The 25,677-nt window shown below is 40.8% G+C and overlaps 1 protein-coding gene across 9 annotated transcripts in view; it reads left to right on the forward strand.

Moving 5' to 3' along the window:
* Nucleotides 1-485: 485 nt before the first annotated feature.
* Nucleotides 486-25,677, forward strand: part of Stau2 (staufen double-stranded RNA binding protein 2) — a 262,522-nt gene continuing 237,330 nt past the window's right edge. The window contains exons 1-3 of one of the 9 annotated variants that reach the window (XM_048358485.1): nt 929-1,012; nt 11,216-11,281; nt 14,659-14,712. Coding sequence is in view for 5 of the 9 variants with exons in the window: in XM_048358482.1 (XP_048214439.1) it covers nt 25,504-25,537 (34 nt within the window). In the remaining 4 variants the exon portion in view is untranslated. Of the gene's footprint in view, nt 508-885; nt 1,013-11,215; nt 11,282-14,658; nt 14,713-25,043; nt 25,146-25,378; nt 25,538-25,677 lie in introns of those variants that run through there. The other 8 variants (XM_048358489.1, XM_048358488.1, XM_048358487.1 and 5 more) reach the window with 8 other exon arrangements.

The raw sequence follows: 25,677 nt of genomic DNA on the forward strand, positions 1-25,677 counted from the left end.
ATTTATAAAAGAGTGGAGCTTTATTGGGCTTTAGCTGGGTTGAAGTTATCTAGGTGGACATAGGTACCCCACATCCAAGGCAGGGCGAATGAAGTAATTCAAATTTTCCGGTACTTTGCCTCCACAATCTAGGTTCCAGAGCGCTGTCTTCAGAGGATCCTCGTTTCTGGTTCTCCGGATTTCCTCAACCGGCCACTCGGGATTTGTATTTTTGGGGCGCCCCTGGATGCCGGAGGGCAGGCGATCTCTGGCGGTAGCTGGGCGAGGCGGCGGGCCAGCCTCCTCCCCTCGCCTCCCTCCCCCAGCCGGGAGAGGTGCGGGATCCGCCGGAGCAGAGCGGGCGCGAGGTGCTCGCGCGTCTCCCCGCACCGCAGAGACTGACAGCCGATCACCACGGAGAGGAGCCGCGGGCGCCGAGCGGTGTGTGTGGCGGGGGGGATCGCGGCGGAGCCGCCGTCAGCCGACAGCTCCGGGGCACAGGGAAGGGGAGGACGCCGCCGAGCGCAGGTGTGGACGCGGCGGCCCCCGGCCCACCCTTTGCAGCCAGGGGGCGGGAGGGCCGCGCCAGGGCTGCAGCCTGCGCACGCGGGGCGCTCCCCACGCACTCGCGGTTCCTGGGCTCCCAAGGTCTCCCCGGGAACCCCCCAGGTCTTCAGGCCCGGGCCGCGGGCAGCGGGCAGCGCAGTGCCCGCTATGGCGGCGGGTCTGGCGACCGCCAGGGGGCGGGAGCGGCGTGGTGGACAAAGGCCGCGGGCCGGAGGAGGGGGCGGAGCGAGGCCGGCGTGCGCGCGCCCGAGCCTGGCGTGCCGGGACGCGGGAGCGGCTGCGCAGGCGGGGGCGCGCGGCGCGGGCCCGGAGGGCGCGGCGGGAGCGCAGGGAGGCGGGCGGAGGCGGGAGGCGGGGGGCGGGGTGCCGAGGCGTGGAAGCCCGCGGCGGCGGCGGCCGAGCGGGGTCAGTTCTGTGTGGTGCTTGCCAATGTTGGAGCCGTCTGCAGCGTGTCCCGGGCTAGAAGGTAAATATACCCTCGTTGGGGGCGCCCGGGAGGCCGCCCCACTTCTGCCCCGCTGGAGGGGGAGGCAGAGGGCGCCGGGGAGCGCTGCGGGTCGGCGGCGTGGCGAACCCCGAGAAGAGCGGCCCCCTTGTCGGCCTCCCCTCCCCCGCGCCGTCCCTCCCTCCAGGGCTGCACGGGGCCGACGGGGGAGGGGAAAGCGGTGGGCGGCGGGGGAAGGGGCGCCTGGGTGTGGGGAAGGGGTGGGACGACACAGGTGTTCTGAGGGGAGGAGCCGGGGGGGTGGGGAGGCCGGCCCGGTGGGGGGGGGCTAGGACTTGAGGGGGGTGCATCCTACGGGGGGGGTCGGGAAGGTGGGGGTCGCGGGGGCGGCGGTGGGGGGGGCGAGGGCGGGGAGGGCGAGCGGCCGGGCGGGTCTGGGGGCGCCGGGGCGCGGAGCGGCGGGGGTGGGGGGTGCGCCGAGGGGGTGTCGGCGGTGGCGGCTATTCCTGTATAATGGGCAAGTGGCACCGACGTAACTCGCCGAAATTGGGAAGGTAGGTGGGGCCGAGGGGACAAAATAGATCCGATGACAGGCAAGTTCTGCCGTGGCTCGCCTGAACTACCGCCGCGATGGCTCGGCTTAAAGGGGTAGTTGGCGGTAGTGACCTTGCCGGGGTGAGCAGACAAAGCTCGGGTACGGCTTGCCCTGTGCGGGGGCCGGGGACTCTAGCCCTCCTGGGGAGGAGGGGCTGTACCGCAGAGGCAATTGAGGCCAAGGCAAAGCCGGGATTCTTAATAGAGGGGGCGGGGATAGTGGCCAGGAGGGTTCTGTAAGTCCCAGAATTCATGCAAAAATTTGCTTTTTGCACTGTGAATAATTTTCTTTGGAAGGGATTCATTATCCTCTGAAAAAGGTTGAGTAGAGAGGGACAGTCCAATTAGGGTCAAACCCGGGAATTTGCCAAAGAATTAAAAAAAATAGTGGATGGATCCTGCAGAGGGGCAAGACATGATGATCCTTTACATGTGTTTCACTAGTTGAAAACCTCTATTAATGGCTGTTTGTTTTTTATGATCTTGGTGAACTTGTGCTGAGTTACTTGGATTTCTGGTGTGTCCTTGTGTTTCAGAAAAGCTTGAACACTTGAAATCAAGAGCTGATTGGCAGGCAGAATGATAGTAACCTAGTAGAAGAAAAGATTGCAACATTTCAGTAGGGTATTTTTTTTCCCATCCTTGCATGTGGTGTGTGTGTTTGTATGTCCTACTGGGGCCTGAACTCAGGGCCTGGGTGCTGTCCAGCCTTTCCTAGTCAAGGCTAGCACAATTCCATTTGAGCCATAGCTCTACTTCTGGCTTTTTGGTGGTTTATTGGAAATAAGAGTGGATTTTGTGGGCTGGCTTTGAACCTCGATTCTCAGATTTCAGCCTCCTGAGTAGCTAGGATTACATGAGCCATTAGTGGCCAGTTTTACTTTCTTAAGATATACTAAATATACTAAAAGATATACTAAAATATACTGTTGTACATTGAGGTGTAGTGGGAAAAAATCTGAATAAACCTGTCAAAATCAAGCTTATTCTGCTTAATTGTCTTGTAATATGGTACTCTGTTGTTGTTCAGTTTATATTTTACTGTGAACCAGAGATAGCACATATCATTTAAATTGTTGATGTGTTGCATTTCGCAAGAAGACTACTAAATTTTTGAAGGAATATTGTTAAACTGTGTTGGTGAGTTTTCAGTTCTAGTCACCATTGCCACATTTCTTTACCTGGCAATGTAATAGGAAATTTACTTCTAAGTGATGGATGATAGCTGATAGGAGAGAGTGCCTACTTCCTTACAAAAAGTTTTTTTTTCCCTTAAAAAATCTGTATAAATATTGCTCTCTAAAGTGTTGTCAATTTTAGAGAGTGTGGCATGTAATTTTTAACTTTTAATTTGGAAATAGTTTCAAGGTTTCAGAAAAGCTGCAAGGATAAGATAATATAAAGAACATCATGATAAACTTTACTCAGACCTACCTGTTACCATGTACTGGTTCACCCTTTATGGTCTAACACACACAACTTATTGTTTTCCAGGAGACACAATGAAACTTCTTTTTTTTTTTGGCCAGTCCTGGGGCTTGGACTCAGGGCCTGAGCACTGTCCCTGGCTTCTTTTTGCTCAAGGCTAGCACTCTGCCACTTGAGCCACAGCGCCACTTCTGGCCATTTTCTGTATATGTGGTGCTGGGGAATCGAACCCAGGGCCTCATGTATATGAGACAGGCACTCTTGCCACTAGGCCATATCCCCAGCCCACAATGAAACTTTTAAATACGTAAGCAATACAGAAAGTGGGACTATGTAGTTGGCCAGTATGTATTTTTTTCTTTATAATAATTTCTTTGTTGTGGTACTGGAGATAGAACTCAGGGCCTCTTGCTTGTTAGGAAGCACTTGGCCACTGAGCTGCCCCCTTCCTGTTCTCATCTCTTCTCCTCCCCCTCCTTTCCAGACAAAGTCTCCAGTGTACCCAGGCTGGCCTCCTGCTTGTGATCTTTCTTTCTCACTCCCCTTGTGCATTTGGCTCTTACTTCGTCTTTTATATGTATATTACACCAGGTTCTATTTTCCTCTTTTATTTGTATATGTTAAAAAAAAGATCACTTATATGTATGGAGGGAAAAACAATCTAGGTTTTGTAACACTTATCTATCTGTACTACACAGTGTACAGTGTAGAGATACACCCAGTGTGTTTAATCACACATAGATATATTTGTGCCTCTCCTAGGTACTCAAAGCATTAGATAAGCACTACTTGTAACAACTATAATTTATACTTGTGGATACATCATTGACTTTGATAAACTCTCCAAAATTCTCCATAGCTGCCTTGTCCTTATGTAGTTCCAGAGGTTAAGCCCTTTAGTACAGGAAGCATTTAAAGGTAGATCTTTTATCACTCGGTGTATAGTGAAGAGAAGAGGATTTTGAACTTGTCTGAACTGGGTTTTAATACCACTAATGTAACTGTGATCAAATAGCCCAAACTCAGACCTTCTTCTCAAGGTAATTAGGGTTAAATGAGTGACTGTAAAAAGTGGCAGATATGACACCTGACTTGTAAAATTCGTGTCTGATAGTGTTGGTTTCCCATACTAGTACATTGGAATTTGTCACTGCCATAGTTTGTTTAGTGAGACTTCTATATACTTAGAATCTTTCATAGACTCTTAGAAGATACTAAAATTTTTACAGTTTTATTTTCCTTAAAAGAAGTTTGTGTGTGTGTCTACTTGAAAAAATTAAAATGGAACACATTTTGAAACACGTTAAAAAACCTCCATGATTCTTTTAGAATCTAGAGCTTTGAATGGTATTTAGTTTTATGTGATTTGTAGCCTAAGACTGAGGATAGTAAATATTTTTGCCTGTCATATTGTCCACTAGGGCATTTAAATGAGAATTACACACCAGTTGTGGGGTCTGTACTAATACAAAAAGTTTATAGATATTAATTTAGTAATAATGTCCTTTGATAAAGCAGCATTTATTGAGGATTAATGTGAATTTCAGTTTTATAGCTTTAGTTAGATGGGCTAAACATAAATTACTGTGAAAGTGGTCTGTTATATGAGCTGATACAGACTGGACCTTCAGTTGTTCCTGAGCAGCAAGTCTTCCCTCATGGGGTGGTACTGTCCACCCATTGTCCACCTCTTGTAGTAGCTTGGAATCTGGAACTATGTGTCTTAATATGCCTGACCGGATATCATTTTAGAGCATTTATGAGACATGGAAATAAGTTTCTCTAAAAGTAACTTAATTATAATTGGCTTGAATTGTAGTTGGAAACTTTTGATAAGAGGGGAGGTGGAATTTTATGAAACCACACATAGCATATAATGGCTCTGTCATGTCTTCCTACTTTATCAAGTGCTTTAAAATATAGAACAACAGACTGGCATATCTTTGTTTGTTTAAATCTGGAACCATTTTTTTTTTTCTTGTCAGTCCTGGGGCTTGGGATTCAGGGCCTGAGCACTGTCCCTAGCTTCTTTTTGCTAACACTCTACCTCTTGAGCCCACAGGGCCACTTCTGGCTTATCTGTTATGTGGTGCTGAGGAATGCTAGGCAAGCACTTTACTGCTAAGCTACATTCTCAGTCCCTCCATTTTTTGTTTTTTGCTGGCTTCACAACCATCTATCTGGAAAGAAACCTTTCTTGAGTAACACAGTCACTACTATGTATATGGGCTTCTTTTTTTGGTCAGTCCTGGGGTGCTTGAACTCTGGGCCTGGGCTCTGTCCATGAGCTCCTCAGCTCAAGGCTAGCACTCTACCACTTTTAACCACAGCACTACTTACAGTTCTCTGCTTGTTAATTGGAGATAAGAGTCTCATGGACTTTCTTGCCTGGGCTGGCTTTGAACCATGGTCCTCAGATCTCAGCCTCCTGAGTAGCTCGGATTACAGACGTGAGCCACTGGCACCTGGCATAGGCATATGTTTAAGAGAAGACATGAAGTGTTAGAGACACATGCCAGTGTGGGCATTCTGAGTTATCCATGGTATGGTTACACATTGTGATTTTTGTATTAATGTGAATTTAACAACTTGCTTAATGAAAAATGATTGTTTTTTTTGGTACTGGTCCTTGGGCTTGAACTCAGGGTTTGGGACACTGTGAGCTTTTTTTCTCCCTGCTAGTGCTCAACCACCTGGACCACAGCTTCATTTCCAAAAGGATAATTTTTTTTAACATTATCCATTTACCTCACAGAGTTCTATTAAACACATATTAGCTTCATAAGTTTTAATTTATGCAACTTTTCTTAATTGTGAAGGAAATACTGACAAAGTTTTTTAAATTGTACAATTTAAGTGAATAAGTGTTTTAATTTTTATTAATAAAGTACCTTTTTCATATAAAAAGATAGAACATAAAAAAGTATAAACTGTAATATTTTACTATGTCTGCTTCTTGGAACCAGTTGTGATACTAAACTCTAATATTGAGGAAATATGTCCAAACCTGTAGTATATATTTTTTAATCTTCAGAGGCTTAGAAACAAAATAGTGTTTCTCAGAGATGGCAAAGAAGTAGTAAATATTACTAAATTGTAGACAGTGAAGGACACTGTGGTGTATTATTTATATTGTATATTATTTATACATTACTTTCCAAATTAATGACTTTAAATTAAAAAAGAAAATTAGTGGGGCTGGGGATATGGCCTAGTGGCTAGAGTGCTTGCCTCGTATACATGAGGCCCTAGGTTCGATTCCCCAGCACCACATATACAGAAAATGGCCAGAAGTGGCGCTGTGGCTCAGGTGGCAGAGTGCTAGCCTTAAGCAAGAAGAAGCCAGGGACAGTGCTCAAGGCCCTGAGTCCAAGCACCAGGACTGGCCAAAAAAAAAAAAAAAAAGAAAAAGAAAATTAGTTGCATTTGTAGTTTTAGTTATTTATGGCATTTGACTTTTAACATTACCTGACTCATGTTACAGTTTTTAATGACCTTAACTTTGAATTGAAAATGTTTTGTAATTGATGACACTCAAATTCCAATGTTACTGATTTGCTTATATCAAACAATTATTTTAAGCTAATACTCAAAGCACCATAGGACTGAGTTTTAGAGTGGAATTGCTGGTTTATCTTCTCATTGCATACCATATTACCTCAGAATTACTGACTTAACAAACATTTGTTGTTGTTGTTGTTTTTTGTTTTTTTTTTTTGCTAGTCCTGGGGCTTTGGACTAGGGCCCGAGCACTGTCCCTGGCTTCTTTTTGCCCAAGGCTAGCACTCTGCCACTTGAGCCACAGTGCCATTTTCTGGCCATTTTCTGTATATGTGGTGCTGGGGAATTGAACCCAGGGCTTCATGTATATGAAGCAAGCACTCTTTGCCACTAGGCCATATCCCCAGCCCCCTTAACAAACGTTTGTTACCTCACAGTTTCTGTGGGTTAAAAGTCACCACTCGTGGAAATCTATTTGAAACATCACAGGCCAGGATACCATAAAGACATTTGCATATTCATGTTCATGGCTGCATTATTCACAATAGCCAAGTAATGGAAACAGCACAGGTGCCCTACAGTAGATGAGTGGATCCAAAAAAATATGATACCTATTCACAATAGAATTTTTACACAGCCAGTAGAAAGAATGATATGTCCTTTGCAGGGAAATGATGTTAAGTGAGCTAAGCCAAGTTCAGAGAGACAAATGACCCATTTTTTTCTCTCTCACGTGGACGCTAGATCTAAAATGCACTAGGACACGATAAATCACATAGAACTCTAGGCATTCACATGCAGTGAGACCAAACAAGAATACTCTTAGGAGAGGAAAAGGCATCTGATCACATAAAATAATATTCATTGAAATGAACTCCAGGAAATGGAAATGAGATTTTTTTCTTTGTTGTGATTTTTGTTTCCTTTTTCTTTTTGTTTTGTTTGTTCATTTATCTGTCTTTGGGAGGTTAAGGGGAGGCACAGAAATAGAGGGAGAAGGGGTAGACATATACACCAGTGGTACTCACTAGACATTATATTCAAAATAAACTATGCAACTTGTAGGTGGGATGGGAGGGAAAAACTGGGAGAGAGCAAGGGAAGGAGTAATATCGTCCAAAAAGAAATGTACTCTTTACCTGACTTAAGAAACTGTAACCCCTCTGTACATCACCTTTCTAATAACAATTAAAAATGGGGGTGCAACTGTGGCCTGACATCACTCATGAGGATGCGGTCAGGCTTTCATTTGGGGCTGCAACCTACATCGGAAAGCTTGACTGGTGAAAGCCCTGCTTGCAAAGACCACCTTTCAACTTCAATCCATCCCTTGGTAGGATTCAGTTCCTTGGGGCTGTTGTATTGAAGGCCTTGACTTTTGCTGGCTGTTGGCCATTGGCTTCTCTCAGCTCTTTGCTGTGTGTGCTTTTCCGAAGAGCAGTGTACCCCATGCCATTTGGCTTTTTTTCAGAGCAAATGAGAAGGAGATGGAGAAAGCCTGATAAGACTTTTTGTAACTTAACTTTAGAATTGGTATCTCATTATTTCTACTGTATCTTATTCACTGGGGCTGCCTATCGTAATGACTTACAATTTTTGAAAACTGCAAAAATGAAACAGACAAAATAATTTGATCAAGACTTAATAATAATCTGAAGAATTTAGGTAAAACTTCAAATTTACTAGTACTTAACACCTTATTTTCTTGCTACAGGATTTATTTCCTTAGAAAATGTGAAAATGGGGGAGGTGGGCGAAAATTGAGGGAGGAGGTAACAAGTTGGATAAGATATGTACTCTCTATCTTACATACGAAACTGTAACCCCTCTGTACTTCACTTTGACAATGAAGAAGAAAAAGAAAAAAGAAGAAAGAAAAAAGAAAATGAGAAAACAGAAAAGAAATAAAATAAAAGAACATGAAAGAAATAAAAGTTAATACCAATGCTGAGGACACTATTGTAAGAAGTAGTAAAATATTTTACAGTTGTTTTTAAATTATCTCCAGTTTGTCTTCTTGAGAAAATGGTATCCAACTGTGTGTGTGTGTGTGTGTGTGTGTGTGTATGTGTGTGTGCACACACGATTCTATGGGGAAGTTTATAGTTAAAATTTTCTAACATAAAAATTCCAACCTAAGTGATGGTGGTTCAGCCCTTTTCCTGTATTGGTAGCTTGGTAATTTTTTTGGGGGGGGGGGTACCGAACTGTAACTTATATCTTATGTGCATTTTTCCCATTAGGAGAGCCCATAGTTTATAAGTTTGGGTTTTTCTTGCCTTCTTTGGCATCTTTGTAATAGATTAAATATTGAAAGGATTTACCACAATAAAAGAAATACAACCGAGGAGAGAGGGACAGGCCTGGAAGGTAGTAAAGCTAAATCTAGTAATGGAATGTATCATGCTGGTAACTTTTTATTTATTTTTTATTTTTTTATTTTTTATTTTTTTGGCCAGTCCTGGGCCTTGGACTCAGGGCCTGAGCACTGTCCCTGGCTTCTTCCCGCTCAAGGCTAGCACTTAGCCACCTGAGCCACAGCGCCACTTCTGGCCGTTTTCGGTATATGTGGTGCTGGGGAATCGAACCTAGGGCCTCGTGTATCCGAGGCAGGCACTCTTGCCACTAGGCTATAGCCCCAGCCCCCATGCTGGTAACTTTTTAAAGACAATTTTAGCCAGGTGCCTGTGGCTCATACCTGTAATCTTAGCCAGTCAGGAGGCTGAGATCTGAGCATTACAGTTTGAAGCCAGCTTGGGCAAAAACGTCCATGAGACTTTACTGGTTACTTCCAGTTAACCAGCAAAAAGCTGGAAGTGGGGCTTTAGCTCAAGGGTAGAGCACCAGTCTTGAACAAAAAGCGAAGATCCCAGGACCTGTACAAATACTTGAAAATTTTACATGCATAGTATGTTTATATTGAAAGTAGAAGCTCCTGAGATACCACCTTACCCTAGTCAGAATGGCATATTTTCTGAATTCAGACAACAACAAATGCTGGCAAGGATGCGGAGAAATAGGAACCCTACTGCACTGCTGGTAGAAATGTAAACTAGTGCAACTACTCTGGAAAGCAGTCTGGAGGTTCCTCCAAAAACTAAATGTAGACATACCCTATGATGCAGCCATACCACTTCTAGGCATCTACCCTGAGCAACAGGGACCAGGACACAATAAGGACACCTGCACTTCCATGTTCATTGTGCACTATTCACAGTAGCCAAGATGTGGAAACAATCCAGGTGCCCCACTACAGATGAATGGATCAAAAAAATGTACCCATATATAATGGGATTTACACTGCTATTAGAAAGGATAAAATGATGGCATTCACTGGGAAATGGATGGAACTAGAACAAATCATGTTGAGTGAGGTAAGCCAAGAACAGAGAGACAAATGGTGTATGGTCTCCCTGATATATGGGTATTAGATTTAAAACACAATGAGATATAACAAACAGGATTCAAGATACCAAAACACAATGAGAACAAGAGGACAACCTTGGGAGACAAGCACCAAATAGCAAGGCCCAAGCACCTTTTAGAACCCCAAAGATAAGGAAACAAAAGACCTCTTCTGAAATTGTCCTATTATTTTTAGATGACTATATTCCTCATCTCATGTATGGGGAATACACGAGCACATCTGAGGGAAGCTGGGAGGAGGGCACAGAATGAGTGGAAAGCGGGTGAAAAATAATACAGCAGAGGGACCCATCAACTATTGGACATGGATGAAAGCAGTCTAAGCAACTCATAGGCAGTGACGGAAAGGAGGGAGAGACAAAGAAGGAACAGATGCTACTAAACAAAAGGAAAGAAATGTACATATCACCCAAATTGGACAAAATGGTTTTATTGTTAAAGTTTAGAATAGAGTTTGTAAACTTTGTCAAGTAGAATAATAATTTTCATCATTGTGAAGGTTAAAATGTGTACTGTATATATGTAGTAACAAACTCAAAAGTAGAAGCAAAAAAAAAATTCCAAGTAGGTAACTTATTGTGTATTCTTTCTCTGCAACACCTTAGATAGTACTTGTATGTGTTGTATCTTCTTTAGGATTAATTTATAAATTGTACAAATGAGGGGAACAAGGATGTTTGGAATCTGGAGCAAAGGCAATATACATTAAATGCTTCGGATTTGTTCACAGTTTCTCTTTCTAGAGTTTTCAGAACTCTAGAACCAGAGGGGATTTTGTGAAGCAGTCTAGATATTCATTGTCTAGCATTAACCACAAGTTTACTTAAGTATAAAGCAAAACAAAAAAAACTTTAGCTGACTATGGTGGTACATGCCTGTAATCTCAGCTGTGGAGGAGCAATAAATAGAAAGTTTATGAGCTGAAGCTGGCCCTAGGCAAAAATGGAAAACCTTATCTGAAAAATAACTAAAAGCAAAAAAGGGCTGGGGCATGACTCAAGTGGTAAAATGCCTCTCTAGTTAGTTAGTTCAGGGCCCTGAGGTCATACTCAATTTCCTGTTAAGTTTAACATCAGGAAAAATTAAACATTTACTGTTTAGTGGCTAACTATTAGATTGAATAGCCCAGGTATAGGACATTTTTGTTAAAGTTCTGTGCTGGCATGAATCAACTCCATTTTGTATTTGATGTTTAATCAAGGTGTGTATGTAAACTATTAGCTGGTCATTGAGATTAGCAACTAAACTGAACTTTATTTCATTTTTATTTTCCAGTTTTTGGAGCCGTGAGGTATATAGCAGTTTGATCAATATTATCTTAACATGCTTCAAATAAATCAGGTGAGTTTTTTTTTTTTTAAGGCATGTCTTACTTATGTGACGCTTTGATCATAAATTGTGGAAATTTTAAGTCAGTTCTTTTGTAACCATAGCCTGACCACTATTTATAGAGAAGTTATAGAATATTATAAAACAGTTATGTACTATAGGAAGAGTCATTATTGGGGACTGATGGTTTAAGGAAAATAATGATTGTTCTGAAAGTAGATAACGTCTGAGTATAAAGAGCAAAAGGTTTGTTTGTTTTTAATGTCATATCCCTTCAGGACTTGGTGTGTTCAAAGTGTTTGTGATCCTGGTCTAGCATCAGTGGCTGGCAGTTCTGTAGACAGAAAGCATTCCTAGTGACAGATCTTGTGAAGTAGTTGTGACAGTGTGTTAAAAAAAAGGCTCTTTTTCTAGGGCATTGGAAAAGGCCAAAAGAAAATTCTCTGCTAAATAAGTTCTCTACAGTCATATAATACAATGCCATAGGCTCACTGAAAGTATTTTTTCTTAGTTTGTTGGCATTTATGTAAAAAAAAAAATATATATATATATATTTAATTTTACCTTTCTTGAGTAATCAATATTGCATTGGGAGGCATAATATTACAAAATACTTTGTTTTCTTTCATTTGCAAATCAAAAGAGAAGTAATTTATTTTCTGTGATTTGAGAAAATAATCCCTCCCCTCCCTTCCAAGGATGAGCCTCATACTCCCTTAGAGAGCTCCATCTCTAAGCCAATGTCTTCTAATTTTGTACCTGTCTAGGCTTCTTCCGAACTCCAGACTCTTCCTACAGTCAGTCACCCTGATCTCTTTACACTTTCCAGGCTTCTTGTGTGCTGGAGAAATAATCTAAATACTTCAGTATATCTGGACAGAGTTCCTAGATTGGGCATGGCCATTCCAGGTCCAGGGCCTTTGCACAATCTGCTTCCACCTGAACCTCTCTCTTCACCTTCCTGTACTTGGCTTACTTGACCACAGGCCTGGTTTATGCTAATATATTTCAACTGGATTGTGATATTTTAAGTTACTCAAATGAATTATAGTTGGCCCTCTGTGTTCAAGGAAAGTGCATCCATTGGTAATGCATCTGTAGATTCAACTAGTGATTCAACTAGGTTGAAAATATTGGAAAAAAAGTGAATGTGTCGTTCCTTAAACAAGACATGATACAATTTATGTTTTAATAGATATAAGTAATGTATAAATGATTTAAAGTATATGGAGGGTTTGTATAAACCTATAGGCATGTTGCCCTTTATATAAGGTGCTTGAGTATACACAAATTTTGGCATCTGAAGGGTATACCGGAACTGATTGTCCATCGATACTGAAGGATGACTGTATTGTTTGACATCTGTTTCTGGTGTTTGATGTAAACATCACAAAGACTGTGTTTTTTTGCTTGTTTGACTTCTATATTCCCATGTCCTATAACAAATAATGTAAATAGTTATGTTTTTAATAACAGTGAGTGGGTGGATGATGCTAGGGTTATCACTAAAGCAAAGAGATGTCCATTATTTTTTCACAATATCCATGTCATTGTTCTCTGTGTTTTGGTATTTTACAGTGCTTAGGTTATATAGGTGCTATCCCAGCAGAAAATTCCATGTGATTCCTAGGTCCAATTAGCCAACAAAATGCTGGAAGTTGAGGTGTGGCTCAAGTGGTAGAGTGCCACCAATGAGTAAAAAGTCTGAGCATCAGCACCCAACCCCTGAGTTGAAGTCCCAGTGCTGGTACAAAAATTTAAAAAAAAAATAGAATAAAATATCCTTTATATAAAGTTATTCTTTGATTTTCTCCTGTTTAGAAAATTTTCTTGTGTGGTAAAAGATGTTTTCATTGAGACATTTTCAGTAGATGCTTAAAGGAATATTAGCTTGTACTCTGCTCAGTGCTTCCTCTACCCTGGATACTGCTGCCAAATCTCATTGGAAGGATTAGCAGGGTGTTAGGAGACTGGTGTTGAAAACTGTTGTAGATGTGAAGTTGCCACTAAATGACTTTCTGTGGACATTTGACATTATTTAGGGGACTCAATTAGAATACTTTGTTTCATGTTCTGTAGATTCTTGGAAATAATCATTGATCTTATGGTAGCCAACCTGGTTGAAAATTATAATATGGATTAGTACTGATGTGGTTGTACTAATTTGCTACTTGCTGGTCATATTGAGATTAGTCCTTATACACAATTCCTAGAGATTGTTACATATGACTACAGGCAGATTTTTGGCCTTTGGTTAGAAATTGTACACAGTGCCTAGAAATACACATAATTAGTATGTAAAACATACAGTTTTAGGATTAGTTGAGGACCCCTTCTTGTTATTGACTGAACGCTCATCCATCAGAATATTCAAGTCTAAGCTGGACATGGTGATGCATTTGTATAATCACAGCACCTCGATGCAAAGGCTCGAGGGAGGAGAGGACATATGAATTCCAGGCCAGCCTGGAATATATAGCCAGACCCTGTTTTTTTTTTTTTTTTTTTTGCCAGTCCTGGGCCTTGGACTCAGGGCCTGAGCACTGTCCCTGGCTTCTTCCCGCTTAAGGCTAGCACTCTGCCACTTGAGCCACAGCGTCGCTTCTGGCCGTTTTCTGTATATGTGGTGCTGGGGAATCGAACCTAGGGCCTCGTGTATCCGAGGCAGGCACTCTTGCCACTAGGCCATATCCCCAGCCCCAGACCCTGTTTTTAAAAAACAAAACGAAGCACAAAAACAAAGACAAATCCTGAACCCCCCCTTCCAAAAAAACCCAACCAACCAAAACAGAGTAGAAACATTAATGTAATTAGGAATAGAAACTGGAAAAGGAATTTCTCTTTATTTATTCAAATCTAAATTTGAATTCTCAAATTTCAGGGTGATTTTTATCTTTATGATTTTCGTGGTAACTTCTGTCTTGGGAGAGTGAGGGTTTTTGAGATAAAAGTAAAATGGGCTGAAAAGGAGATTTGAAGTGATTCCCACCTTGAAAGAGCTGATATTTTTCCTAGTGATTTTCAGCACTGTCTGTGGGATTCTAAGTTTCGATTTGGGAGGTCTTTTCCTAAAACATTGGAAGAACTGCACACTTCTTTTATCCTGCCAGATTTTTTCATCTGTGTTCCTAAAATAAGTTAAAAACTAAGGTACTGGATGACCTTTAAGATATTTGCCTGACCTTGCTACTGCTGCGGAACATGGAAATATTTTGTGTTCTGTTGTGATAATGTCATTTTTCTGCCATGAACATGTGATCTTCAGTTGTGCTTTCACTCTGTAGAATGTGTTAATGTCTTTGTTCAACCCATTCTTAAGTTAAACTACATTGGCATTGATAAGTAAAAGACAAAAGAAAAAAATTACAAATTCCACTATTCTTTTACAGAGGTAATTACTGCTCACATTTTGGGGTGTATACTTCTAGATTTTTTCTCTGCAGGTATGTTTTTATGTAAGTATGTGTTATTAAAAACAGGTTTATTTAATCTGTAAAATACTGAAGTGATTTAATAATCTTTAGTTTACAGTACTAAAACTTATTAAACCAACCCCTTTTTGTTGGACAAATTGGTATATTAGTGCCAAAATGAAATTTTGAGATTGATCAGTTTTTCTAGTTATCATAATGAATTATTAGACATGAAATACTGGAGCTGGAGATGTGGCTCAAAGGTAAAATAAAACAAACAACCTGGTCACAAGGGCATGTGGGTTTTAAATACAAAAAATTAAAAAAAAATGTATCTGCTAGTAGTATATGGAAATGCTTATTTCCTTCTGACACTTTTTTTAATCTCTGATAATCTGTCTGACAAAAAAGTGGTATTTTAGTTTGCATTTCTGTGATTTGCTTATATTTGTTGCTTTTATTTTTATTTTGCTTTCTGTGAATTAGATGTGTCCACTGCTATCTTTTCCTTTTTATTTGTAAATGACATTATATCTATTTTTGTTATTATTAAACAGTTGTACAGGGGGGCTGGGGATATGGCCTAGTGGCAAGAGTGCTTGCCTTGTATACATGAGGCCCTGGGTTCGATTCCCCAGCACCACATATACAGAAAACGGCCAGAAGTGGCGCTGTGGCTCAAGTGGCAGAGTGCTAGCCTTGAACAAGAAGAAGCCAGGGACAGTGCTCAGGCCCTGAGTCCAAGGCCCAGGACTGGCCACTAAAAAAAAACCAAAACAACAATAAACAGTTGTACAAAGATGTTACAATTTAAGTATAATTTTCTTTTTTTATTAATTAATTAATTAATTTTGCTTGAACTGAGGGCCTAGGCACTGTCACTGAGATTCTTTGGCTATAGGTTAACACTCTACAATTTGAGCCACAGCACCACTTCTGGCTTTTTCTTTTTATGTGGTACTGAGGAATTGAACCCAGGGCCAGGGCTTCATGCATGGTAGGCAAGCACTCTACCACTAAGCTACATTCCCAGAGCCAAAGTGTTACAATTTTATAAATCAGGCTACTGAGTACAATACTCCTGATCAATGCCACCCATTCTTTCATTCTCCTCCATTTCCTCCCTCCCATCCCAATCCTCAGGTTCTGCAGTTCAGTTTTTAATAATGACCACATTTGCTCATTCTTCTTCCTTCCATTTATTTGGGTTCCCTCTTTGTCTAATCCCTCCAAACATATTTCCACTTCCTGATAAATGACATTATTTTCATTATACCTTTAAGGCTATGTGTCAGTATTTATAATTTTTTTTTAAACAAAAACTGAATGAGTCTAGTAGTTACCAAGGGTAGCAAGTAGACAGGGCCTTTCTTATTACTGATAAGTCTCTAGGGAAAACATTCAATATTAAGCTGTAACAATATAAATTAAGAAGGTATATTTTCAAATGATTAGTTGCAGAAGGACCATTTCTTTTGAATTAACTGATGAGGCAGACTTGACAAGTTAGTGTGTCCTAAGGGATTAGAGAAGTCTGTCTTAGGTGAATTGTGGTATTGGGGTAACCAAGGAGCAAAGAATTCAAAGAGGTCTTAAGTATTTTGCAAATTCATTTTAACAGGGTGTGGTGGTAGATGTTGGGAATAGGGAAGCTAAGAAGTTTTGTGGTTTTTTTTTTTTTTTTTTTTTTTGCCAATCCTGGGCCTTAAACTCAGGGCCTGAGTACTGTCCCTGGCTTCTTTTTGCTCAAGGCTAGCACTGTCACTTGAGCCATACTGCCACTTCTGGCCATTTTGTATATATGTGGTGCTGGGGAATCGAACCCAGGGCTTCAGTATAGGAGGCAAGCACTCTTGCCACTAGGCCATATTCCCAGCCCAGCTAAGAAGTTTTGAGCCTTCCAGAATGGATCAGGAGAACGGGCAGGACAAAACACTTTGAATGTGGAGGTACAGTGGAACCCTGAAGGGAAAGGGGGTTCTGCAGGTGCTGTCAGAACAGGTAAACTGTTTCCTTGTGTATTGTAAGACAGGGTATGAAACAAATGACTAGAGTTTAAGGAATAGTGATGTCTGATGTAAGTTTGTTGTGCGGAGTTACTGAGTTAGTGAAGCACAATGCTCAGCATTGGTCCTGCTACTTCTGGTATCCATTTTACTATTAGTGTTACTGTTGGTATTGCTTCCTGACTGTGACTGGTGGGGAAGCAGGATAGAAATCATTTGAGTATTTGGAGGAATAAGTCACTTGGGACTGGTTTCAGTTACCTCCCCTTTTCTTTTCATAGACACTAGGAAGTTATTATTTTTTTTTCTAGTAAAAGTTATTGCTACTTAAGCCTGGCTTATACTACTAATCCTAGCTACTCAAGCTAGGCTGAGATCTGAGGATCGCAGTTCAAAGCCAGCCTAAGCAGGAAACTCCATAAGACTCTTAGCTTCAATGAACTACCAGAAAACTGGAGGTGGCACCGTGGCTCAAATGTTAGAGCACTAGCCTTGAACAAAAAGAGCTCAGGAACAGTGCCCAGGCCATGAGTTCAAGCTCCGTGACTGACAAAAATAAAATAAAGTTATTGTTGCTTACTCTTAGTTTTATTTTTCTTCAAGTTGGCGTATGGAGTACAATCTATCAGATCAGAGCCATAGGACAAGATCTATAGTTAAGCAATAAGAAAAATAGTCCTAGGGTATTAAAATATAGAAGGTGTCCAGTACAATGGTTCACACCTGTGATCCCAGCTACTCAGGAGGCATCCATCAGGAGGATCACAGTGTGAAGCCAGCCATAGTGAAAAGTTAGCAAGATATCATCAGTGAACAAGCCAGGCATGGTGGTGCACACCTGTGATCTCAGCTGTGTGGGAGATGTACTGGTAGAAGGGAGGCACGGATAATTCTAGAGCTCACACAAAGCGTGATATTGGCCATGTTTTCGTAGCTCATAGTTGAAAAGCTGTGACACATGGAATATTGGGAAGAGTCCCAGATGACTGCAGGTGATTCTAAGTAAGTTAAGTGTGCATCAGAACACTACTTACAGAAATGTGACACAGTCCAGAATCTGCCAACACAGAATTCAGTTACTGTCCTCTAATAAAGTTAAAACGCTTGCCTCACCTTCAATAATGGATAGAACTTCTAGAAAGATCAGTAAGGAAACAGAAGACATGAACACCACTATAATTAGACCTAAGGAACATATGCAGAACACCAACAACATCAAAATACATATTATTCTCAAGCACAAGTGAAGCATGTTGCATATAATAGACCCTAAAACAAGTTTTAGTAAACTTGAAGGTATTTAAATTTACAAGGTTTGTTCATGAACAATAGAATGAAGTTAGAAGTCAATAGAAAGAGTACTACAATATTTACAAATATATTTGGCTTTCCATATTTGTAGGTTTCTTGTCCATAGGCTCAAATAACTACACATTAAAACTATTTTGGAAAAAAGTAGCATCTGTGCTGACTTCTTAACATGTTATTCTCTGAGCAATACAGCATAGTAAATATTGATACTATTTATATCATGTTAGATATTATAAATGACCTAATGACGATTAATGACTGAGAGGATGTACATAGGTTATATACAAGTTGGTATTCTTAGATGTATATCATAAACCAACCCCTATAGATATTGAGGGATGATTATTGTAAACATCAACATATTCTTTTTTGTTTTCTGTAGTATTTTGGATTGAAATCAGGGCCTTACCCTTTCTAGGAAAATGCTTTATCACTTGAGCCACATCACCCCAGGTCGTACTAATAGGTCAAAGAAGAGATCATATAGCAAATTAGAAAATACTTAGAGATCCATGGAAATGAAGAGAACATAATGACTTATTTGATGGTGTTCAATAGCAGTAACACCTGTATTAGCAAAGAAAGATCTCAAGTAAATAATCTTTGAACCTTAAGGAAACAAACTCAAAAGCTAGGGGAAACAAGTATAAAAAGCCAGGCATTAGTGGCTCATGCTTATAATCCTAGCTACTGAGGCTGAGATCTGAGGATCACAATTCAAAGCCAGTCTATGCAGGAGTCCATGAAATTTTTATCTCCAATTAACCACCTAAAAGTTGGAAGTAGACCTGTGGCTCAAGTGGTAGAGTGCTAGTCTTGAGTGAAAAGCTCAGGGATAGCACCTTGATAGATCTTGAGTTCAAGCCCCAGGACCAGGCCCCCCTCCTCCCTCCCCCCCCCCCGTGCTCCCCATGAAGATTATAATGGAGATAAATAGAAAATAGGAAATACACCATTACAAAATATTCATGATTTAAATAATCAGGTAGAAACAGCAGGGAATTAGCTCACATTTTAAGCATTTTTAAAAATAATTTTTTTATTGTTATAAACCTAATGTACAGAGTGGTTAATGTTTCATAAGTCAGGTAATGAGTACATTTTTTTTTGGGCAATGTCACCCTTTCTTTTGCTCTTTCCTTCCTGTCCCTACCAATAAGTTGTTCGTTTTCAGCATAGTGTCTACTCAGCATCACTGTTGATTTTGTTCACCCTTTGTCTTTCCATTTGCATCCAATAATGTTTGAAAACCCAAGCCTGATATTCAATTCAATAAATTCAATGTTGAAACACTGAGACTTTTCCTGTTACGATCAGGAATAAGACAAGGAATACCCATATTCATGGTTAACCAAATTGTAGTGGAAATTATCGAGTAGTTAAGCAAGAAAATAAAATAAAGACTTAGAAATTTGGAAGAAATAAAACTCAGTACTGTATTGACCCCATGCGTAGAAATTCCTAAATGAATATGTACACAAGTGTAAACCTCCAGTAAAAATAGTAAGTTGAAATGCCTATAGGTAAAAGATGAACACAACCAATTCTATGAACAACAGAAATTTTAAAAGGGCAATGTATCTGGGTGCTGGTGGCTCACACTTGTAATCCTAGCTACTCAGGAGGCTGAAATCTGAGGGTTGTGGTTTGAGGCCAGCTTGGGCAGAATACTCCCTTTGAGACTCTTATCTCCAATTAACTACTCAACAACTGGAAGTGGAGCTATGGGTTCAGAGTGGTAGTTGGGCTAGTCTTGAGCAAAACGAGCTCAGGAACAGTGCTCAGGCCCTGAGTTGAAGCCCCACAACTGACCAAAGGAAAAAAAGGAAAATGTAGTATTCTTGTAAAAGAAGAAAGTTGGAGGACTCATTTCCCAATTTCAGGAATTACTACAGAGGTATAATAAAGCTGTGAAACTGGCATTAGGGTAAAGCTATATAGACTGGTAGAAAAATATTGCTATATAGCAATAAACTAATGCATGTACATAGAATTGATTTTTGAGAAGAATGCCAAGACTATTCAGTGATGAAAGAATAATTACTTCAAGAAACTGTTCTGGGACAACTGCAGATATATACACAAAACTAACTAAAAAAGGTTTGTGTCCTAAGTATAAGAACTAATAGCTGGCCATGGTGATGTGCACCTGTAATCCCAGCTGCCCAGGAGGTTTTGTTTGCTTGAGCCCAGAAGTTTGAGTTCACCTGAGCAACAGTGATTGCTTGTCTCAAAAATGAACCCCGCCCCCAATAAATTAAAACATCTCAACAACAAAGATAACTAAAACATGGTCTAAAGACTTGAGCAGACAAGTTTCCAAAGAAGGTGCACAAGTAGCCAGTATATACATGAAGAAAAAGCTTACATCATGTATGATCAGTGAATTAAAACATTTCTTTGAAAACAGGAAGAGCAGCAGTCCTTTAGTTTGACTGACAAAACAGAACAAAACATGCAAAAATGCATGTAACTAAACTTGGCTGTAAATATAGGGGCATCACTATTGTCCTTAAAGAAAAAGAAAGATGCCATTTCATCCATTCTAGAATATCTGGGCTCAAAAGACTAACAATAAATTGGCAAGGATGTGGAGAAACTAGAATTCTTCTATGTTGCTAGAGAGAATTTGAAATGGTTCATCCACTGTGGAAAAGAACACAGCAGTTCCTCAAACTAAGGCATTGTCCTGTGACCCAGTAGTTCCCGTTCTAGGTTTGAATCCCTAAAGTTGAGAAGAAGTACTTAAATATATTGACAAAGGATGGGAGCAGCCCATTTCATCAGTGTAGGAAAGGGCAAAAACCTCATAGTAGTTATTATGTATGCTGCAGTGCAGATGCCTTGGAAAGACTTAGGTGAAAGAAGTCAGACAAAAAGTCACATAGCATGTGGTTATATTTATTTGAAACAGGCATTCGATAGAGATAGAATGCAAATTAATGGTTGCTAGAGACTAAGGGTAAGGAGAAATGAGATCATTTGCTGAATAGGCATAGAATTTACATTTGGAGTGATAAAATGTTTTGGAACTAGATCTAGATGATGATTGTACTACATGTGACTGTACTAAATGTTACTGTGTTACTTTTCACCTAGACTGATTTGATGTTGTTTTAGTTTAACCTGAATAAAAAATTAAAAATGTTTGTAAAGAAGACAAATATAATTTGTAACTAAGGTAAAAACCATTGAGTAGAAAGAGACTAGTGACTGACTTAATAGACAAAGACAGAAGAGCTGTTATTAATGTGCTTATATGTTGCAAGAAGGAAGAAGAAAACAAAAATGTGAAAATAAATAGAAAGTATGAAAATACACAGCTAGAACTTCTAGAGATGAGGAATCAATACCTGACATGAAAAAGCAGTATTAGATGGGATTAGTAACCGAGAAGACACTTCAAAATATAAGATCATTGAGCTTGCATATATAGAAATTGTGACTATTTAGAATGAAGCACAGGATGGAAAGATAAAAAGCAATAGAATGTTGTCAGTGAACTGTGGGATGATACTCAGTATACTGTAAGTCCCAGGAAAAGTAAGAGGGGCAATAAGCAGACTTTTAGATGATTGAAAACACTACTGTATTTTTTACAAGGCAAGCGCTCTTGCCACTAGGCCATATTCCCAGCCCAAACAGTCTTTTTTTTTTTTTTTTTTGGCCAGTTCTGGGCCTTGGACTCAGGGCCTGAGCACTGTCCCTGGCTTCCTTTTTTTTTGCTCAAGGCTAGCACTCTGCCACTTGAGCCACAGCGCCACTTCTGGCCGTTTTCTGTATATGTGGTGCTGGGGAATCGAACCCAGGGCCTCATGTATACGAAGCAAGCTCTCTCGCCACTAGACCATATCCCCAGCCCCACTACTGTATTTTTTTTTTTTTTTTTTTTTTTTTTTTGGCCAGTCCTGGGCCTTGGACTCAGGGCCTGAGCACTGTCCCTGGCTTCTTCCCGCTCAAGGCTAGCACTCTGCCACTTGAGCCACAGCACCGCTTCTGGCCTTTTTCTGTGTATGTGGTGCTGGGGAATCGAACCTAGGGCCTCGTGTATCCGAGGCAGGCACTCTTGCCACTAGGCTATATCCCCAGCCCCCCACTACTGTATTTTTTAAAAGTAAAACCACACTTTTTTTTTGTTGTTGGTTCTGGGGCTTGGACTCAGGGCCTGAGCACCGTCCCTGGCTTCTTTTTGCTCAAGGCTAGCGCTCTACCATTTGAGCCACAGTGCCATTTCCAGCCTTTTCTGTTTATGTGGTGCTGAGGAATTAAACCCAGGGCTTCATGCATGCTAGGCAGGCACTCTATCACTAAGCCACATTCCAAGCCCTAAAACCACACTTCTAAGAAGAGCTCAGAGACAGTGTCCAGGCCCAGAGTTCAAGCCCCATGGTTAAAAAAAAGTCCTAACATAGAAGAAACTTGACACACACACAAAACCCCCAAACATATCAAGACACACTGCAATCAAATAACTATAAATCAGTGATACTCAAGGAAAAAAAAATCACAGAAGCAGCCTGAGGGTAGATAGGCATGTTGTGAACTTCTCATTTCTTTTTCATTTTCTTTTCCTTCCTTTTCTCCTTCCTTCCTTCCTTCCTTCCTTCCTTCCTTCCTTCCTTCCTTCCTTCCTTCCTTCCTTCCTTCCTTCCTTCCTTCCTCCTTCCTTCCTTCCTTCCTTCCTTCCTTCCTTCCTTCCTTCCTTCCTTCCTTCCTTCCTTCCTTCCTTCCTTCCTTCCCTTAAACTCAGGGCTTGGGTGCTGTCCTTTAGTTGTTTTTGTTTTTTTCCCCCCATTCATGGCTTGCACTCTACCACTTGAATCACAGCTCCACTTCTGGCTTTGTGCTGATTAACTGGCGATAAGAGCCTCATGGGTTTTCTTGCCCTCGCTGGCCTTAAACCATGACTCTCAAATCTTAGCTTCCTAGGTAGCTAGGATTATAGGCCCAAACCACCAGTGTTGAGTGAAGTGTTTTGTTTTTTTTTTTTCCTTATGGTAGTGGAGATTGAACCCAGTGCCCCTCACACATACTAGGTGAGTACTCTACTATTGGTCTGCATTCCCCCTGTTGAGAGAAGTGAAGACATGAGTGATCATAGTGTTAGAAATTTCAAGCCAGAAGAGTGGAGCACCATCTTGAAAGTAATGAGAAACAAGTAGTTGTTAACCTAGATTTTTGTTCTTACTGAAAATGCTTTTCAAAAAGAACTGAGTTTTTGATGTTTTAAAATTCTTAATTTTGGTAAAATGTACATAGCAAACGTTATGGTAACTATTTAAAAATGTACAGTTCTGTGACATGAAGTACAGGTGTATACTTCTACAGCTCTCACTACAAACCAAATCCAGACTTTTTGAATGACTGGAACTCTGTAATTAAACATGTACTCCCCATTGTTTTTCCTAGGCCTCTGGAAACCACCATTCTATTTTCTGTGTCTACTGTGTTACTATTCTGTGTTACTATTCTGAAACATGTACTTGGGTTTTTCTTTTTGCCAGCTTGGGGCTTGAGCTCAGGTTCTGGATGCTGTCCCTGAGCTTTGATGCTCAAAGCTAGTGCTCTACCTATTGAGCCTCAGCACCATTTCTGGCTTTTCTGAGTAGTTTATTGGAGATAAGAGTCTCTCACAGACTTTCCTGCCTGGGCTGTCTTTTTTTTTTTTTTTCCTTCAAATTTTTATTATCAAACTGATGTACAGAGAGGTTACAGTTTCATACGTTATGCATTGGATACATTTCTTGTACTGTTTGTTACCTCGTCCCTCATACCCCCCTCCCTCCTCCCCTTTTCCCTCCCCCCCACCCCCTGGAGGTGTTCAGTTCACTCACACAAAACAGTTTTGCAAGTATTTGGGCTGTCTTTGAACTGCGATCCTTCTCAGCATCTTGAGTAGCTAGGATTACAGGCATGAGTCACCCACCAGCCCAGCTTTAAACATATACTTGTAATGTGGGTGCCAGTGGCTCACATTTGTAATCCTAGCTACTCAAGAGGCTGAGATCTGAAGATTGCAGTTTAAAGCCAGACCTGGAAGGAAAGACTCTTATCTCCAATTAGTCACCCAAAAGCTGTGGTTCAAGTGGAAAAGCTCTAGCCTTGAATAAAATAGCTCAGAGACAGTGCCTAGACCCTGAGTTCAGCCTTGACTGGCACACACAAAAAAGTACTTGTCTAATTTTTGTCCTTTAGTGAGTAGTATATTTAGTATAGTATCATTCTGGTGCATCCATATTGTTGCACATATCAGAATTTCCTAAGTTTCAGTAATCTTCAATTGTATCTCTCTCTCTCTCTCTCTCTTTTTTCTTTTCTCTCTCTTTTTTTTTTTTTTTTTTGCTGGGGCTTGGACTCAGGACCTGGGCCCTGTCCCTGGCTTCTTTTTGCTCAAAGCTAGCACTCTACCTCTAGAGCCACACTGCCACTTCTGCTTTTTCTGTTTATATGGTGCTGAGGAATCGAACCCAGGGCTTCATGCATGCTAGGCAAGCACTCTACTGCTAAGCAACATTCCCAGCCCTGGGTAATTCTCTACCCAAATCTATTTACAATTTAGTATAGCAAAAAAGCATACTAACAACTAAAAATTAGTCTGGAAGAAAGTAGGTAAAAACAAAAGGAACAAAAAACAACAGGATAAAAATAGCAAAAAAATTAAATTTAACTCCATTGATAATTATAATAAATATAAATTATCTAAACAGTCCAATTAAAATATGAACTCGATTAGATGGAAAAATAAGACCCATATATATTGTTTACCAAAAAAAAACTTACCGCAGGGGCTGGGAATATGGCCTAGTGGCAAGAGTGCTTGCCTTGTATTCATGAAGCCCTGGGTTCAGTCCCTCAGCACCACATATATAGAAAACGGCTAGAAGTGGCGCTGTGGCTCAAGTGGCAGAGTGCTAGCCTTGAGCAACAAGAAGCCAGGGACCAGTGCTCAGGCCCTGAGTTCAAGCCCCAGGACTGGCAAAAAAACTCAACAATAAAAACTTTATATTACCAACAGTTCTTAAGATGTTGGATACCATGTCTTGAAGGTCATTGATTTTTGAGAGATGAGAAGCAAATGGAGTGCTATGGTCATGTGTTGGAACAATGCTCAGTTGCAACAGTGATGAGAGATGAAACCTTTGAGAGGTGACTGAGTCTCTGTGCTCATGATGGAGTAATGGTATTGCAGGAAAGGATTCATTGTGAGAGTGGATTTTTATAAAAGTGAGTTTGGCTGTCGTGGTTCTCTTGTGCTTTCTTGCTCCTCTGCCTTCTGCTAGAGGATAACATAGCATGAAGGCCATTGCCAGATGTTTAACCCTTAACTCTCAATCTCCTAGCTTCCAGAACTAGAAGAAACCAATTTCTCTTTCCCCCAGTCTCAGTATTCTCTTGGAGTAGCACAAAAGGAATAAGATACAAGGTGAGACCTTGCACCAGCCTACTGCATTGAAAGACGGCTGGATGTGGTACAGGAAGTAAAATCTGAGAGTTAGAGTCTGGCATGCTACTGGAGTGGAGGACATTCTGCTGTTCTGGTACCAATTTGCAACTTATAAAAGCAAGACTTAACAGGAGCAAATTGCTTCCAGATTACTTACTGGTATTGTAAAACAAAGTTGAAGAAGATAAAATTTACAATAAAATTTACAGATAAAATTTACAATACACATAAGCC

Source organism: Perognathus longimembris, chromosome 12, assembly GCF_023159225.1.
Source record: "Perognathus longimembris pacificus isolate PPM17 chromosome 12, ASM2315922v1, whole genome shotgun sequence".
In the NCBI taxonomy this organism is placed as follows: domain Eukaryota; kingdom Metazoa; phylum Chordata; class Mammalia; order Rodentia; family Heteromyidae; genus Perognathus; species Perognathus longimembris.